General features: G+C 58.0%; 1 protein-coding gene across 2 annotated transcripts; it reads right to left on the bottom strand.

Moving 5' to 3' along the window:
- Positions 1 to 577: 577 nt before the first annotated feature.
- On the bottom strand, positions 578 to 5271 carry ERFL (ETS repressor factor like). 2 transcript variants are annotated; one of them, XM_090260748.1, is made up of 5 exons: positions 5196 to 5271; positions 2215 to 2449; positions 1674 to 1869; positions 1438 to 1558; positions 578 to 1026 (listed from the first exon to the last, which is right to left on the bottom strand). In XM_090260748.1, exons 1-5 carry the CDS (start codon positions 5260 to 5262, stop codon positions 578 to 580), a joined length of 1068 nt encoding a protein of 355 aa, XP_090116874.1. In that variant the 5' UTR covers positions 5263 to 5271. The 2 variants fall into 2 exon arrangements, with proteins under 2 accessions (XP_090116874.1, XP_090116873.1); XM_090260747.1 differs by having other exon boundaries at positions 1441 to 1558; positions 5196 to 5262.
- Positions 5272 to 17951: the final 12680 nt, after the last annotated feature.

Here is a 17951-nt window from a genome sequence, read left to right as displayed (position 1 = left end):
CCCCACGCCTCCTCCCAGCTCCCACCCTCGAGCCCCTGCAGTCACCCACAAAGCTGGGCACCCCACGTCCACACTCCTTTCTGTTCTTTTATTTTTATAGTAAACTCTGGAGGGGGCTGTTGGGTTAGGGAGCCCTCCTGGGCAGGGGCTGGGGGCGGGATTATTGCTCTGAGCACCCTGTCCCCAGGGGGCCTGTGTAGAGGGTATCAGGACTGGGGCCAGCACAGGGGACACACGGCTGCACAAACACACAGGTCACAGCACGGGGGTGGGGCTGGGGGAGGCTGGGCACCGTATTGCACTTCGGGAGTGGGGCCAGGCGGGAACCCCCTCAAACTGGAGCCTGGGGAGGAAGCTGGAGGCCATCATGTCCCTCCCCCCTCTAAGGGGGAGGTGAGACCACCAGTCTGGGGCTGGGGAAGAAGACTGGGGCAGCCATGTGTCTGGCCCTAGAATGGGGCTGAGGGCTGGGCCCTGGCCCCTGGTGGGACATTGAGGGCAGACCAGACAACAGAAGTGGCCGCACAAGCAGTGGCCCTGGTCCCTGCCCCTGCAGAACCCATCTCCCCACACCCGCTCAACTGCCAACCCCGTCTTTGCCCGCCTTGGCCTTGGGGGGCACAGAGAGGCCCTCGTCGCCCTCGCTGTCAGAGCTGCAGTCGCTGACATCTGTGATCTCCAACTCCGAATCGCTGTCCTCCTTCCCTCCCAATGCAGCATCTGGACCCCCGGCCCCTGGCAGTGTGAGGCGGGGGGCTGCCGCCAGGCCCGAGGGGCGCTCAGGGCCCAGGCCCTCCCCTGCGGCAGCTAGTAGGGGCACGGCTGTGGGCCCTCCCCCTGCCCCTGTGGAGGGCAGGTGGCCCAGGGAGCTGGCCAGAGGATTGGGGTAGAAGTGTGGCGGGTAGAGAGAAGGGGGCAGCTTGGGGAAGGGGCCAGCGAGGTATGGGTTAAAGTTCCAGGGGTACTCTGGGAAGGCTCGGCTGTAAGGACCCAGCAGACTGGGGGGCTTGGAGTAGCCAGCAGCACCTGGGGGCACAGGGGTGCAGTGCGTCAAGCTGGGCCGCTGCTCCACAGTCACGGCTGCCTGCCTGGGCCTCAGTGAAGGGCACCACCAAGCTGCTGCCTTCTGCCCGCATGGTTCTCCCCATTGTCCCTCCCACGCCTGCCTCCCCGCCCTCATTTGGCTTCCCCCATCTCCCTCTCCCCCACTCTCCCAATTCCTTTAGTGTCCCTGAAAGCCCTTCTCCCAGCCCATCCTCCATCCCAGTTTCCCTCCCTGCTTCCCCATGAATCCTCTAGCTTTTACACAAGGGCAAGCACACACAAACACAACAGCCTTGCCCCGCCTCCTTCCTGGATCCTGTGTTTGCCCCTCCTCTTCCCTCAAACACGTGCAGCATCCCCCCGCCCGGCACCCCTGGAACCGTGGGTCCTTACCGCCTGAGCCCAGGAATGGGAAAGGGCTGTCCAGACGCAGTTTGTCTGTCTCCGGGGTGAACAGGGGTGCCCGAGCCCCCAGCTCTCCCAGGCGTGGGGCAGAGAACAGGGTCTGCAGGGTCTAGAGAGGAAGGTGAGGGAGGTGGCGCTGCTCAGACTGGCCGCCCCCTCCCTGGGAGCTCCCTGGCTGGGGGGCAACCAATGCCCTGTTCTGGGACTTAAGCATCCTAACTCACCTCGGGGGTGAGAGGAGGAGCATCTGGCCCCGGGGCCCCCCCAAAAGGACCAGGGGTCAGCAAGAGCGGGGATCCTGTGGTGGCTGCCGCCACGTCCAACAGTGGGTAATTGACAAGCACGACTTTGCTGAAGTTGAACTTGTAGGTGAACCTCTTCCCTTTGGTCTTGTGGAGGATCCGCTTGTTGTAGTAGTAGCTGTGGGGAGAGGAAGAATGGGGGGTGGAGGGGGGCCCTGGGCCCCTGCTCTGCCAGCCACAACACACAACTGGGGAAACAGGCTCATGGAAGTCCCTTGACCAAGGTCCCAGGGCAAGGAAGAGATGAGGCAGGGGCTGGCGTCCTGGCCTGTGTGACCCCAAAGCCCAGAGCACAGGTCCTTCCTCCCGGCCCGCCTTCCACTCAAGGAAGTATCTGCGCCCACGGAGAGCTCTGTGTGCGATCTAATGGGGTTCTGCCCCAGGGAGTCCAGGAAAACCTCCCAGCAACGGGGGCCCAGAGAGGCGACGAGGCAAGAAGGGCCCGGGTCCCAGCTCTCCTCACCGCAGAGCCCTGCTGAGCTTGTCGTAGTTCATGTGGGGTTTGCACTTGCGGATGCCCCAGAGCCGGGCCACCTCGTCGGGGTCCTTGATGACAAATTCCCCGTAGTCCCCCTGCCAGGCGATGACACCCTGGTACTCCTCCTTCTGCAGCAGCTCCAGGATGAAGTGCCACAGCTGGATCTGCCTCGAGCCAGGGGACGACTCCGGCTTGTATGCCCAATCCGGGAAGGCAAACCCTGGGGACAGGAGGCAGGCGAGTGGCCCCTGCTTCGAACCTAGGAGTCACCCAGCCCTCCCCCAACTCCTGGCCTCTGAGGAGCAGCTGCCCAGCCTCAGGCACCTGTAGGGACCTGATTCCCAGTCTCCGTACACCACCTGCTGTCTAGTCCCCAAATGTGCCAACAGTGGACAAGAAGAACTCAGCATCAGGTCCCTATCTTGGCACATCTCTCCGAGGTTCAACGTCCTGGGGTGGAGGGTAGGAGGCGCCAGTTCACTGCAACCTTGACTCTGGGGAGAAGCTGGGAAGGGCCAGCTTGCAGGGAAGGGCACCCCGTCCACAGCATTAGCCCTCCTCTGTCATGCACCCACCCACCCCTTGCCCCAGGAGGTCTCTGGTCTCTTCTGCATTCTGAGCAGCCCAGATTCTTGGTGTCTCCCCTCCTCCTTGTGCCACTTTCCTGCTCCATCTCTCCCCAAAGCTCCCCCATGACCCCACCCTGGCAAATCCAGGCTGGGCCTGTGTGCACACATCTCCACATCTGTCATGTATGTATGTCTTCCACGCCCGTGTCCCCTCCCTGCATCCATGTTGTTGGTCTGACAGCAGTGTGTCTGTAGAGGCGCACAGCACACAGCATGCCATGCACACGTCTGCTTACCCTCAAAGGACACCAGCAACACCGCGGGACACACATGCACCAGACTGCACACTCCTGCTGGGGCACAACCCCAACACAATGTGCCACCGAGGCAGACGTGCCTGACACCCAGCATCACGCACCCATCCCAACACACACAATCACACATGTCCTCGGGCCCCTCAGAGCTAGCACTCATGACAGCACAGCCATGACAAGAAGCATGCAGGACCCCAAAGACCCAAATAAGATGGAGTGTGGTGGAGACGGTGAGTCAGCATCAAGACGCACGTCAACTTGACAGACACACACAGGGTGACACTGTGACAGAACAGCCTCCTGACCCACCCACACTCCATAACACCCACAGCTCACTCAGCATCACACATTTCACACTCAGATGGTGTTCTGCACCCCGCTGTTCAAATGGACCCAGAAGTTGGCGGGGGGGAGAATGTGCTTGCCCACCCCTAAATATCACCATCCAGAAAGTCCCAGGCCCTGAGTCCCATCTGCCTCTGTGCTCACTCCTGGGCCACACCTTCCCCATTCCTCAGAGACCCCAGGCCCTCGCGTGAAAACAGAAGGCAGAACTGGCCTATGAAGACCTGCGAGCCATGCGAGTAAGGGAAGGCAGTTAGCGAGGGAGGAGATGCTGAGCCGGGAAACCAGCCTGCATCCACCTGCTCTGTGACCCCCCCCAGCTGTTCCTTTCCCTCTCTGGCTTATGATCTCATGGGAGGGAGGCAAGGAGGAGCCAGGTCCAGCCCAGCTGCCTGGTGTGTAAGGTAGGTACTAACGCCTCCCTCCCTGTGGCTGGGAGGACCAGGCACTTTCCTCCCTGCAGGGAGAGTTTTTCTCTCAACTCCATCGTGGGTCTTTCCCCCCCTCAGACCACAGGGCTCAATCAACATGGGAGCTCTGGCCAGTTCATGCCCAGAGCGCATCCTATAAGACACACCCACATGACCCCAAAGATGACAACACAAGTGGCCACACACCTGCAGACACACAACCCAACCCAGAAGCGCCACCTGGCCTCAGAGGTGTTGAGCCTGCTGGGACAACTAGAGAGAGGACACAACCTCAGCACAAAGACATACATGTGACAGAGCCTCCACTCACCAGTGACATTCGGTGACAGAGATGCAAGAAACCCCACACACACCAACAGACACGGCCCCCAACGCAGAGACCCTCACAGCACCAAACACCCACTGGGGACACCACACACCACGCAACAGACCTGTAAGGGTCAGGAGAAGGGTCTCCAGGTGCACGTCCAGCGAGCTGGGAGACGCCCCCCAACCCTCAAATGTAGACACACTAGACATCTCAAAGGAACACGCCTCTCAGGTGGCCTCAGCTGTGCATGTACAAGTACACATACCAGCTTGCACATGCAGACACACTCGCCCAGGGTGACCCCTTCTTTCAGAAACACTCAAGTGTGACAGAGAGACACACTCCGCAGCCCCAAATAACCAGGCGCAGAGTCTCAGTCTACACACACACACACACATACACACACGCATGCACAAGTGCACACACACACACGCCCATCTGTGGGGCGGTGGCTCGGACTCAGGCATATCCAAGCCCCTCTCACTGTCCACACCCCCAGCTCTGAGCATCCACTTCTGAGCAAGACATCCTGTCTCCCAGGGCTCCGGCTGGCTGGGCCATGTCTCCAAGACCCCCTGCCTAGATAGTCCCACCTGTCCATGTCTCCACCGGCACCTGGCCTAGTGCCCCCTCTGGTCCCCATCCCTGTTCCCGCAGTGCCTGTCGGTCCCCAGTGCCCCTGCTTCTCTCTGCCCACAGGTCCTGGCTGACAGCAGGCTGAGGTGTGCACAACAGACACCCCAGGACCTCAGGTGCCTAAATCCTTGCTCCCCCCAGGTCAATACCTCACCCACCCTCCAGAAGACCCTCCATTCCAGCAGGCAGGTGTCAGGGACAGCTGGCTGTGAAGTTTTTAGCCAAGTTTTTCATTAAGGAATTGGATTCAGGGGACTCGACAGAGGTTGGGAGGGTGGAGGGAGGAGAGTCCGAGATCAGAAAAGGGGGGGCTGCTGGGAAGGCCCAAGAGCGGAGGGGTGGAGGGGTCCAGGCCAGTTACCGGGGGTCCACAGAGCCGGCAGGGCAGGCGGGGCGAAGAGAAGGTCGGAGACGCAGCTGCAGTCCATGGTGAGGCCGGCCCTGCAGAGAGGCCGGGACAGACGCGCGGAGACCGGACGGGAGCAGGCGGGAGAGACAGACAGGGGTCAGCGCCACGACTCTGCGCAGCCTGACGCTGGCCACCCTTGCCCCCCACACCCCGCCCTGGTACCCTCGTCCTGGTCCCTCTTCCGGCCCCGTGCCAAGGACCCTCCCCTGCCCGCCGCGCCTCCCCTGTCTCTGTGCCTTGCACACTAAGCACCGGGGTGCTCGCAGCCTCCATCCTCGCTCCTGGCCCCTCACTCGCTCACTCACACTCGCTGGCTCTGGAACCGCCCGCCCCGCACCGTCTCTGCCGCCGTCTGCTGTCTCTCCGTCTGCTTCTTGAGCCCGACCTCTCCCTCTGTGCGCCTCTGGGTCTCCCTCTGCCTCTCTCTGTGGCTGCCTCAGATTTACCTCACCCACTCGGAACCTCGTCCCCCACCGGGGACCCCCGGCTGACCCCCAGGCCGTTGCATCCAGCCTCACGAAGCCCCGCGCTCTCATCTGTCTGCCCAGAGCTGGCCAGAACCCGGCGCCCGCCCAATGGGCTGGGAGGGGACAGGCCCGGCCCTGCCCTCCGCCCACCAGCAGCCAAGCGCCCCCCCACCCCCCCCCCCCCCCGCTCCTGCATGTGCGCTCCCTCCCGCAGACAGCCCTCTTTCAACTGCCCCCCGCCCCGCCCCACCCCGCACTCCCCGCCACTGGGACCCACTGCCCTTCCCCAGATACCTCTTTCCCCTCAGATCCGCCTCCCCCTCGGACACTCCTGCCCCCTTAGATACGCCTCCTCTCTCAGACCCCGTCCCCCTGAGACACCCCTTGCCCCGCTCTCTGAACCTTTCCCCTTTCTGACAGCCCCTCCGCCTCAGATACCCCATCACCCCACAACCCCTCCCCTGACATGCTTCAGACCCACATACTCTTAAATACACAATCCCTCTCAGACACCTCGCTGTCCCCCAGAGACTCTACACAGCCTTCAGAAACCCACAGACACTCTGCTCCCCTGTAAACCCCACCTCATCCTTGGACAGCAAATAAGACTTAGCAGACAGCCTACTGCCCCCCAGACTTGTCCAGTCTCCCACAGACACCCTCACCCCAACCCCTATGGCCCGGTGTCTACTGAGACCCCTCCCACTCGGTCCCCTCTGGCTCAAGCCCCAGTGAGGGCCAGTCCCCACCCCCACCTGCCCCCGTAGGGTCTCCCTCTATTTCCAACCCTACCTGCCCAACTTTCACTGCTTCTCTCCCTCCCTGTCGCTCTCTCTCCCTCTTTATCTCTCTCTCTCCTCACTCAGTCTCTCTTTTTCCTTCTCTGTCTCCTGCCACCGCCTCTCCCATTTTTCTGCCTCTCTTCTCTCTTTCCTGGTCTCCCCTCAGCCTGGGGGGTCCCTCTCCCCACCGCTGTGGCCTCTGTCTTCCTCCCTCTCTCCCAGTCTCTCTCCCTCCATCACTCAGTCCCTTTTCCTATTTCTCTGTCTCCCACTTCTGCCCCATCTCTCTTCCCCGTCTGTCCCCCCGCCCCCCATCCCTTCTGCCTCTCACTCCCTCTTCCCCCAGGTCTCCATCTCTGTCTCTCTCGCTCCCTCCGTCTCCACCATGTCTCTTCCTCCTCCTCTCTCTGCATCTCTAACTCTCCCATCTCTGCGTCTCTGCCCCTACCCGGGCTGTGTGTCTCTGTGTGTCTTCCTCTCCTGTCTCCCCATCGCTTCCCATCACCCCGACGCCACACCTCTCCCCGTCCACCTCTCCCACCTCCCTGGCTCTCTCTGCCTCTCTGGGTCCCCTCCCTCCTCCCTCCACCCCATCCCCCCCCCCCATTGGCCCCTCTCATTTCCGTGTTGGTTTTGATTTCTCTTCCCGACGCTTTCAACTCCCCGCCGCCTCCTCCGGACACGTTATAACGAGGAGCCGTGGGATCGGCGCTCCAGGCCCTGCTCCCACGCTCCCCCGCCGTCTCTCACACACGTCTCTGCCATCTCGCGGTCTCTGCCTGTCACTTCCCCGTCGTCTCTGTCTCCCACCTCTGTCCTGCCAGGCCCACCCCACTGGGACGGGGTCCCAGCCTCCTCCTCCCATTCGGTCCCCTCCCCTGCGTTTTCCCCGACTGTTCTGGTCTGAAGCCCCGCGTCTCTGGGTCCCCATGTCTCTGTCTCTGGGCCAGGCTCCCCCAGCCTCTGTGTCTCCACATCGCTCTGCTTTTATGTCTCTGGTCTCCTTGTGTCTCTGTCCCTGTTTCCATGTCTCTGTCTGTCTCCATGTCTCTGTTTCCATCCCAGTGCCCATCTCTTGGGGCCCCTTTGATCTCACCCTGCCCCTGGCGCCCCCCTGGCCCCATTGATCACTGATCGACCGATGGAGGCAGTGGGGCCTGCGGGGGCCACGGCTGCGGGGCAGGCAGGGGTCTGGTAGGACAGCAGCGCAGACAGACAGACAGCCCAACCAGGGTGGCTATGGAGGGGGAGCCGCTGCACCCACCCCCTGCGGCTCCCCACTGGCCTGCGCTGTGCGGATGGGGACTCCGGGCAAGCTTTAATTTTTAATTTTATTTTGCTTCCTCCACTCCCCTTGCCCCCCATCTCCACCGCCCGCAGCCATGGCACTGAATGTGTGTGCGCGTGTGCGTGTGCACGCAGCAGTGTAGAGAGGGGCTGGGCAGGCCAAGGCTGCCTCCCTCCTCTCCCTGCCAAGCAGATACACAGACCCACAAGCAACCCAGGCACACACACACACCATCACACAACACACCACACAGACACATGTCAACAAAGCAACCGACACACACCATACCATCACACAACACAACACAGACACATGTCAACAAAGCAACTGACACACAGCACACCATCACACAACACACTACACAGACATGTGTCAATAAAGCAGCCGAAACAAAACAACCGACACACCACACTGTCACACAACACACCAGACACATGTCAATAAAACTGACACATACCACACCATCACACAACACAATGCAGACATGTGTCAACAAAGCAACCAACACACACCACACTGTCATACAACACACACACACATGTTAACAAAGCAACACACATCACACCACACACAACATACCACACAGACATATGTCAACAAAGCAACACATACCACATAAGACACATATGATCAAAGTGACACACATCACAGCCACACACAGACACATGTCAACGTGACACACACCACACAGATGTGTGATGCACATGTCAATAAAATCATATGCACAAAGAATGTTACAACCAACACATATCACATAGACCCACACAGCAACTCAGGCACACATACCACCGTGTCAAACATAACACAGAGACATGCATGTCAAAATAGTTGCGCACACCGTGACTGTCGCACACACATCATGATCAGACATTTACACAGAAACAAAAATACAAAATTATGCACAGATACACATACAAGACACGTGTCAACTTAGTCCCATACATAAACAAAGACCCACAAACACAAATCACAGGCACACACTAACAGATACCATCTCACACCAAGGCTCCCAGTCAGTGCAGACACACGGACCACAGTGACGCAAGGCCACACAGTCAGTGCAGACACACGGACTACAGCGACACAAGGCCACACAGTCAGTGCAGACACACGGACTACAGCGACGCAAGGCCACACAGTCAGTGCAGACACACGGACTACAGCGACACAATGCCACAGTCAGTGCAGACACACGGACTACAGTGACACGAGGCCACACAGTCAGTGCAGACACACAGACTACAGCGACACAAGGCCACACAGTCAGTGCAGACACACGGACTACAGCGACACAAGGCCACACAGTCAGTGCAGACACATGGACTACAGCGACACAAGGCCACACAGTCACTGCAGACACACGGACTACAGCGACACAAGGCCACACAGTCAGTGCAGACACATAGACTACAGCGACACAAGGCCACACAGTCAATGCAGACACACAAACTACAATGCCACAAGGCCACACAGAAAGAGAGACACACTCCGGCACCCAGGCACATGCACTAGCACAGCAAAGCCGGTCACACACAGGTGACATAAAAGTACAGAATCACACAGACAAGCACTAGAGACCCTGCATGCACACGTGCTATGTCATGCATGGAGACAGATGCACACACGTGCACATGGACCAGTTGGAACAGTGGCACACTCAGACCCACGGGCCATCTGGGCAAGGGGCTGGGTTGGGACAGGGGTGGACACTCAGAGGGAACCCACCCGGTGCTCTGCTGGTCCCGCTGCCATCTGCCCAGCTGTCTGCCTGTCCATCCAGCTGTCCGCCCTTCCCAAGCATGTCTCTGCGTGTGTGTACATGTGTGTAAGGTGTACCACTGTCTCGGGCCTGCTTCTGGTGCTGTCTCTCTGGAGACAGGTGTCTGGCCTCTCTCAGACCCTGCTGGGTGTCAGTGTCTCTATCTCTCTGTGTCTCTCTCTCACTGAGGGCCTTGTGGCTTCATCTCTCTGCCTCTGTCTCCAAATATCTCTGTTTCCAAGTGTCTCTGTTTCTTGTCTCTGTCTCTGTCTCTGTCCCTGTCTCTGCATCTGTCTTCACCTCCCATCACTGGGGCCCCCAGGGCTGGGGTTTAACCAGTTGTTTTGATTTCTCTAAGCTGCTCCAGCCGCCTCGGGAGCTGCCTCGGGCCTCACACACCCCCACCCAGCCCCTTCATCCCTCACCCAGCCCCCCCCCAGCTCCCCTTAACACAATCTGCACAAGTGGAATGAAAATTGATTTTTTTTTTAAATTTCATATCTTCTCCGGGGCTCTGTCTAAAGAGGAGAGAGATGCGGCCCAAGACCCTTCTCCCTCCGCCGCCCCCACACGCACACATGCGCCAACAGGCACACACATTACTCCCAGACACACACACGTACACCCTGCCATGAGCCTGCACCCACCCAGGGAACACATCCCTTCCTATGACACACACCCACGCAGGACACATCCGTGCACACAGTGGAGACACACAGCGAACCCCCTGCACACTCCCTCTCTGGACATCCACCACTAGGCACACTTCCCACACCACACACATCCTGGCTGCCTGCTGTCACACACAGGACATGTGCATCTCACATGCACACCTGTCTGCCTAGATTACGCCCACATCCATGGGCGCATAAGTCCAGGCTCAGGGACTGTCCCATCACAGGCACTGAGGAGACCCAGGAGGACAGGGTCAGGACTTGCCCCCCGCCCCCGAGGTCACCCCCACTTCTTTCCCTGCTCATATCAACCAAATGCTCTGGTCTATCCCTGGGTGAGGGCGCCTCTGCGCCTGCGGTATGCGCACGTGTGTGCACACACACGCATACATGCACACACACACCACTGCTTCTCTCAAGGATACACACTGTCCCCCCCCACAACAGGCTGTTCATTTGAGCACTGGCTCATTCCCACCCAGGCACACAGAACACACACGCAGAGGCATCAAGCACACACCCATGTTCGCAGTTATCACAGACACACAGCCCCACACTCTGCAGGGCACTCGTGGCACACACACAACCACACACAGCACACAGCCTCCAACAGGACACACAGTAGCATTCACTCAGCTCTTTTTTTTAGAAGATTTTATTTATTTATTTTTAGAGAAAGGAGGAAAAAAGAGAGGGTGAGAAACATCGATGTGCGAGAGACACATTGATAGGTCGCCTCTCGCACGCCCCAAATCGGTGACCTAGATCTCAACCCAGGCATGTGCCCTGACTGGGAATCGAACCGGTGACCTCTTGGTTTGCAGGCCAGCACTCAATCCGCTGAGTCACACCAGCCAGGGCTGTTCACTCAGCTCTTATGAACTGGCGTTCCTTAACCAGCCTGGGACAACCTGCTCCCCAAAATGACCACACACATGCACAGGCACACGCACACACATAAAACATTGTTCCCATCAGATCCCAGACTCAGACACATGACCATAGGCTCAGAGACACAACAGACACCTCTGAACACAAACGCACTGCCACACAAGCTCACACAACCTGTCTCTGATGCACAGATTTGGGGGAATTCTTGTGACCTTTTCCCAGGGCAGTTCTTCGCTCAACAGCCAGGCTCCTGAGGTCCTACTGGGGTAGCACTCACTCAGTCCTTCCACTCTGTCTCCCTTGGTCAAAGCCTTCTTATCTCCTGGCCCTCAGAGATGGAACTGTCCTGTGCTGGTCACTCAGACACGCCACATGGTCCCCTGACCTGGGAACTCCAGACAGGGCCCAGCTCCAGAGTTTAGACAGTCGCACCAGACGCTCACACTAGCTTCTGTGCAGCAGTCACACGTGTGCTCACAAACACGACACACGTGGCTTTACCTGGGCACCCAGACTTAGCCACCTGTGCCCAGGAATGCACACATCTGTACAAATCACACTCACACCTGCCGTGACACAAGTCCTGCAGTCCCACGAAAAGACAGCCAAGACTTCCCTCATACACACGTAGCGTCACACACAGTCACCAAAGCTTACACGTGCATGCACGTGTGCACACACGCGCGGGAACCTCTGCCAAGGCTGCGTTAGGCAAGACAGACTGAGAGACAGATTGCAGACAGACAGTGGGGCACAGGCCCCCAGCCCGAGAAGGTGTCTGAGACACTGGTTTAGGGCGGTTAGGAGGCACCAAGCCAGGGCAGGGACGGAGACCCCCCCCCCCACCTCTCCCCATCTCTCCCTCTAGCTGGCATCTCTGTCTGGGGCCGTGGGGCTCTCTGAGTCTCTGTCTCTCTCCCTGAATCCCAGTCTCCGCACGATGTCCCTGGGGCTGCAGCCAGCACGCGGAACAGAGTCAGCGAAGGGGTGGCGAGAGAGCATCCCCAGGGAGGTGGGAGCCGCAGTGCCACGCACCCCGCCTACCAAACAGCACTGGGAGAAGGAGGCGGAGGCGGAACCGCTATGCGGACCCAGAGCTAGGCTGCTCCCCTAACTCTGCAGGGGGAGCCCTGCCCCTCCCCGAATTCAGAGACCCAGAGAGATGGAGGAAGTGCTAGGGTGGGAGAGGGAGACAGAGAAGAGAGATACCCAGAGAGGGGCAGAGAGGGGGTGACAGAGAGAGACAGAGCCAGAGGTGGAGGGATCCAAGTCAGAGAAACCCGGAAAAGGCGAGTGAGTCAAGCTTGACAAAGTGAATTAAGGCGCTGGAGGTTAAGGGGAGAGAGCTGCTGGAGGAAAGACCCCGGGTCAGGGAGGAAGGAGAGGAGGGGGCAGAGATGCGGAAAATTGAGGGATTAGGGCAGAGGCACAGGAGTGGATGAGGGAGAGCCCCAGCTGCAGGGCAGAGGTGGGAGGGACCGGGAAGGCCCGAGCCCGGCGCACGGGCTGATCTCAGTGTGAGTTCAGGGCCACGGAGAGGCCCACCTCGGCCCTTTGGCAGTCCTGGGGGGCCATGCAGACTACCACCCCAACTCCAAAACCCTCCCCTACCCCTCCTCACCTCCACCCAGCTCCAGTCCCACACCCCCACCTGCCTCATCCCAAACCCCATCCTCTTCCCAATGCAAGTCTGCCCTCAACGGCAGCTCTCACCCCGCTTCTCATCCCCAAACCCCAGGCCCACCAGGCTGCCTTGGCTGGGCCTTGCAGCCCCTGAGCCTCCCCCCAGGAGACGGTGACAGACAGGCACTGGCTGGAATGGCCCAGGGGCAGGGTGCTGTGTGTCCTTTTCCTGGGGCTTGGTGCCAAGTATGCGCTCAGGAAAAATTGTTTAAATGGAATTCAGAGGAACCAGAGCAAGGCAGGGAAACAGAGACAGAGAGGTGGTGAGTCAAAGGGACAAAAAGCCAGAGAACAAGGGACAGAAATGGAGGTGGAGCAGCAAAACCCGGGGCAAGGGGCAGAGGGATGGGGATGGACAGACAGGAATGGAGCAGAGGACCAGAGGGACAGGGTGGCAGAGGGACAGGTAGATGGGGCACCGAGACACAGAAACAGAGAGGAACAGGGAATTAAATGGATGAGGAAATGGCCTCGGTAATGGGAGAGAAGTGGGTGACTAAGGGTCAGAAAAAATGAGGAACAGATACACAGGGTCAAAGGCCCAGGAAGGCAAATATACGGGGCAAAGTGGGACAGTGGAGGAGGGGGACACGGGGACAGGGAAACAGTACACAGAGGGCAGGGCCAGAGCACCCTCTCAGGGCCAGCTACAGGGGCCAGGCCGCCAGTGGAGAATCCCTCAGGGCCAGAGGAGGGCGAGGGTCCAGCAGGCTTGGGGAGGCTCGGGGCTCCAGGGGCATCGTACGGTGCTAATTCAGCGCCATCGATCAGACGGGATGAGAGCAATAAATTATTGTGACAAGATGCAATCCTGGCCCGCGCACTGCCGCCGAGCAGATCGATCCCTGTCCCCAGCCCCACACTGGTCCCATGCCCAGGCCTCGGCCAGGATGCTCTGCCCACCTCTCGCCATTCCCCCCACCACACACAGGTTCACCGACAGCCAGGTGGGGCTGCGGCCCCTGGGAAAATCAGGAACAGAGAGGGACCCGCAGGCAGATCAGCCCCCATCTGTCCCAGTCCTCTCGCTGCCCTCAGCACCCACCGCCACCATGACCTGCGAGGTAGCGACTGTCATGACACCCATTTCTCAGATGTGGAAACTGAGGCCAGAGTTTCACAGGGGTGAATGTGGATGCCTGGACTCTAACGGGGGTCAGTAGGACTTCAAGCCCCCAATATCTGCACTGTCAGAGAAGAGAGCAAAGGACAGAGAAGAAGAGGGAGGAGACAGACGGACAGAATGCAGGACCCAGAAGCTTCACCAGAGGAGCTACAGAGAGATATGAAGAGATACAGAGACACTGGGAAAGTCAGAAATGGGGAAACAGACAGCAGAGAGGCAGAGAGAGCAGGAGGGAGGAAAAGAGACGGAGAAAGAGACACAGACGCAGAAAAGAAGACTCAGATTCAGAGACAGGCCGAGGAGGAGATGGGCAGAGGGAGACAGAGGAAGGGATAAAGGCAGGAGGGACACACAGGAAACATGATGGGCAGAGGTGCCTGTAGAGACGGGTAGTTCCGTAAACCAAGGAGTGTCTAGGGAGACAGGTGTGGGGTGGCAGGCAGCTGTGCCGGCTCTTTGAGGCTGGGGTGTGGGCTGCGGGGGGAGTGAAAATTCAGCTGACAAGCTTGGCTGGGAGTCAGTGTCAGAGAGTGACAGGTGTTAGATCAGGGAGGCTGGACATGTCCAGGGCAGGAGGGGAGGGAGAATGTGAGGCTGGGGTGTTGGAGAGCTGACAGGCGATAGAGAAGCAAGTGTGGCCCCAGTGACTAGGTGGACAGAGTCTTTGAAGGAAGCAGGTCACCTGCAAGGCAGGTGCAGGAGGCAAAGACGCCTGGATGACTTTGGTCAGATGGCCTCAGCTGGACTCAAATCTCCAATATCTTCCAGTTTCTGAGACCTTAAAGAAATGACTCCACTCCTCTGGGCTCAGTTTCCTTCTCTGTAAAATGGGGGTGGCAGGTAAGAGCAAGCACTGGCCTCATACGGGTCTTGTGAGGATGCAATGAGACCATGGATATGAAGAACTGAGAACAGTGCCTGTTAGAGAGACAGATGGTAGCTGGGAGCCATAAGGAGGTGCTACTGAAGAAGCGGTCCATGGGGCTTGTTAGAAATGCAGGGTCTCCCACTGCCCCCCAGACCTGCTGCACCAGAACCTCTTGAGTGAGGCCCAGGCCTCTGTGTTCTGACAACCACCCTCCCCAGGTGTTTCTGACGCACCTCTGCCCACCTCTCACTGAAGTCTGAGAACCTCGGACCTCAGGGATTCTGCATGATGCAGAGGGCAGGTGTGTGGACAGCTGGAAACAGATGTGACGTGTGTAACAAATGGTACAGGTATTACTTATGCTCACCAAAAAGGCGTTCCTTGTGGAGATAAATGGCTGGGGACATGTTCTATGAAAAGAGACAGGTATTTCCAGAGGGGACCAGGCTGGAGACAGGTTTGAGGGATCTGAAGGTCTGTCTCTCAAGGTGCGGAGGTGAGAAGTTGCACAAGCAGGTAGTGAAGATAATCGTAGCTGAGACAAGGTGGCTGTGGGCACATGATGTTTGAAAAAGCTATGAAGAGACGAGGGTGACATGAATGTCAAGGGAGGGGATAAGGATAGAGGAGGACCCAGCACTGGGAGTCAGGTGCACGTCCGTAGGACAGAAGTGTGGCCAGGAGTAGCGGATCCCTTTGGGGACAGGACAGGGAGGACAGGATGGCAGAGACCCAGCAGAAGACATGTAAAACAGAGAGAGGTTAAGCAGGGCAGTGTGGAGTTCTCAGTACTTACTTGTTGAAGAAATGAGTGAATGTGGTACCAGAGCAGGTGATGATGCCTGAGGCAGACAGGTGAGGAACAGGCAGGTGTGTGAAGATACTGGTGTGATCTTGTGTGGCAAGAAAAAGGAAGTGAGAAATGTGGAATATCATGTATGTGGGAAAAGAAGGGAAGTGGACCTGTGGGGTAGGTACAGGGAAACAGGCATACAGGTGAGGCAGCTACCTGTGGCGAAGGACATATTCCTTGCCCTGCCCAAACATGTGTATGTGTGAGGTGGTGGTGTGTGTTGTGAAAGACAGTGAGACAGAGAGAGGCAGAGAAACAGTGACAAGTTAGATACAAGGTGAGCAGCAAGTGTGTGCATGGAACAGGTGTGACTTTTGGAGGACAAGGGCTTGTAAGAGACATCATGGCAGGAGAGAGACATGAGGAAGAAGGATGTACATGGTACCCAAGGACCCAGGCAGGTGTGAGCAACCAGCTGGTGTGGGGTGAGGAGACAGGTGGGACTGGCGCATGTGTTGTCTGGGATGAGTCACCTGAAATGACAAGTGGGAAAGGCAGGTATGGGGGAATGAGTTAGAAGTAGGTGTATTTATGTCAAACGATAGGAGATGGAGTGTTAGGGAGCCAGGCAGAGGCAGAGAGTGGTGTGAAGCAGGTGTGTTCTTAGGTGACACATGTGTGGAAGGACAGATGAGAGGGCAGACAAGATCAGCATTGCAAGGGAGAAGTGTGGGTGAGAGCCAGCAGGGTGGGAGGGGACAGGTGTTACCCCATGACAGACCAGGAGAATGCGCATGCATGTACGGTGTGAGTGCTTATGTGCAAAGGAAGGTGTGTGTGTGTGTGTGTGTGAATAGTAAACAAGTACTGCTTGAGGGGAGGCAGATGTGAACAAACAGGAATGTGTTGAAAAATAAGTATGTTTATAGTTTTAGGGGACAGGTGGGATGGTGCAGGTACAGGCAGGAAGGGGACAAAGTGATATGAAATGAGATGAGTGCAGAGATTCAGGAGGAAAGGGCAGATTTTGGAGAACAGATAATACCTGGGGAGGCAGGTAAGAGGAGATGCTCAGGTATGAGAGATCGTGGGTATCTTTGGGGCAGCTTTCAAGGGGACAAGTGTTATCTGGAGAAAGCAGGTGAGAGGAAATAGGTAATAACTATGGGGCCAGATGAAGAAAGCAGGTGCAGATGACAGATGTTACCTGCAAGGGGCAGGTATAAGAAGACCAATGTTACCTGGAGGTTCAGATGTGGGAAGCTGAAAGAGGAACATAGTGAGACAGATGTGTTGATAGACAGGTGTGGATCAAAGGTGTTACCTGAGGCCACAGGTGTATGCAACATGACTCTTCCAGGTGGTCTGCTGCCTGGGTTTCACTCATTCCCCTCTCCTCCCCTCCCCAGGGGTAGTTCTGGCTTCCCAGTCCCTCCCAGGACTCCAGTCCTCAGCAGGGCACACAGTTAGTTCTGGGCTCTGGGCTCTGTCAGGCTGGGCCTGCCAGGCAGCCGTTGCTCCTGCGGCTGCTTGGCGATGCGAAGCGCGTCTGGGCCTCGGCGGGCCCGGCAGGGCGGGGAGGGAACGGGAGGGGGGGCCGTTTAGCCGTGATAGATCCGCGGGCCGCTTGTCTCTTAATCTCCGGAGCGACCGATCGATTCGCTATTTCCCTTTGTTGCCAGAAAATTCGATCCTGGGCCTGGAATTAGGTCCCCGGCTTAATCTGAGCGGAAACCAGTGAGGGGGAGACAGAGACGCTGGGAGAGACAGAGACAGAGAGACAGTGAGAGACGGAGAGGCAGAGACAGAGAGACAGAGATGCTGAGAAAGATACAGAGGGAGATGCTGAGGGTCTATGAGTTGGGCCCAAAGAAACAGAGATGCTACAAGAGACAGAGATGAAGAGTCAGAGAGAAAGGCGTTCTGGGAGAGTTAGAGGTGGACACAGAGATGCCGAAAGGGGCAGAGACACGGTGAGGAGAGATGCAGCCGGGGGTGGGGGGTGACGGCAGAGGTGGCTCGGCATGGCCCTGTGCCAGTTGTGGGACAGTAGCCACCTGACCCCAGAAGGACAGCTGAAAGTCAGGACCAGGCCTGCACTCCCGGCCCCCAATTGTGCAGACCCCAAAACTGACCCAAATGTCTTTCCCCCAGCCCCTTTGACCCCTCACACCAAATATCCAGGTCCAAATTTGCAGACCCTCATCCTTGAACTCAAACTCCCAATAGAGACCTCCCAGCCCCCTGAATCCAACTCCCCACGCTGACCCAGCCCGAAATATCCACACAACCAGTCCTGACCCCCAGCCCCAAACAGTCAGCTCTCAACTCCAAATGCCCAGTCTCTTGGCTCTGTGCCCCCAGGTCCCAAATTTCA

Source organism: Furipterus horrens, unplaced genomic scaffold, assembly GCF_987537825.1.
Source record: "Furipterus horrens unplaced genomic scaffold, mFurHor1.1.pri manual_scaffold_13, whole genome shotgun sequence".
In the NCBI taxonomy this organism is placed as follows: domain Eukaryota; kingdom Metazoa; phylum Chordata; class Mammalia; order Chiroptera; family Furipteridae; genus Furipterus; species Furipterus horrens.
This window is presented reverse-complemented; position numbering and strand designations above follow the sequence as displayed.

Bases quoted from the DNA above. Each gene is read 5' to 3' on its own strand.
- ERFL (XM_090260748.1), bottom strand. From the start codon at position 5,262: ATGGACTGCAGCTGCGTCTCCGACCTTCTCTTCGCCCCGCCTGCCCTG. The intron at 1,870-2,214 runs GTGAGGAGAGCT...CTCTCCCCACAG, and splicing joins AAGCTCAGCAGGGCTCTGCG to CTACTACTACAACAAGCGGA. The intron at 1,559-1,673 runs GTGAGTTAGGAT...CTTCCTCTCTAG, and splicing joins CTCCTCCTCTCACCCCCGAG to ACCCTGCAGACCCTGTTCTC.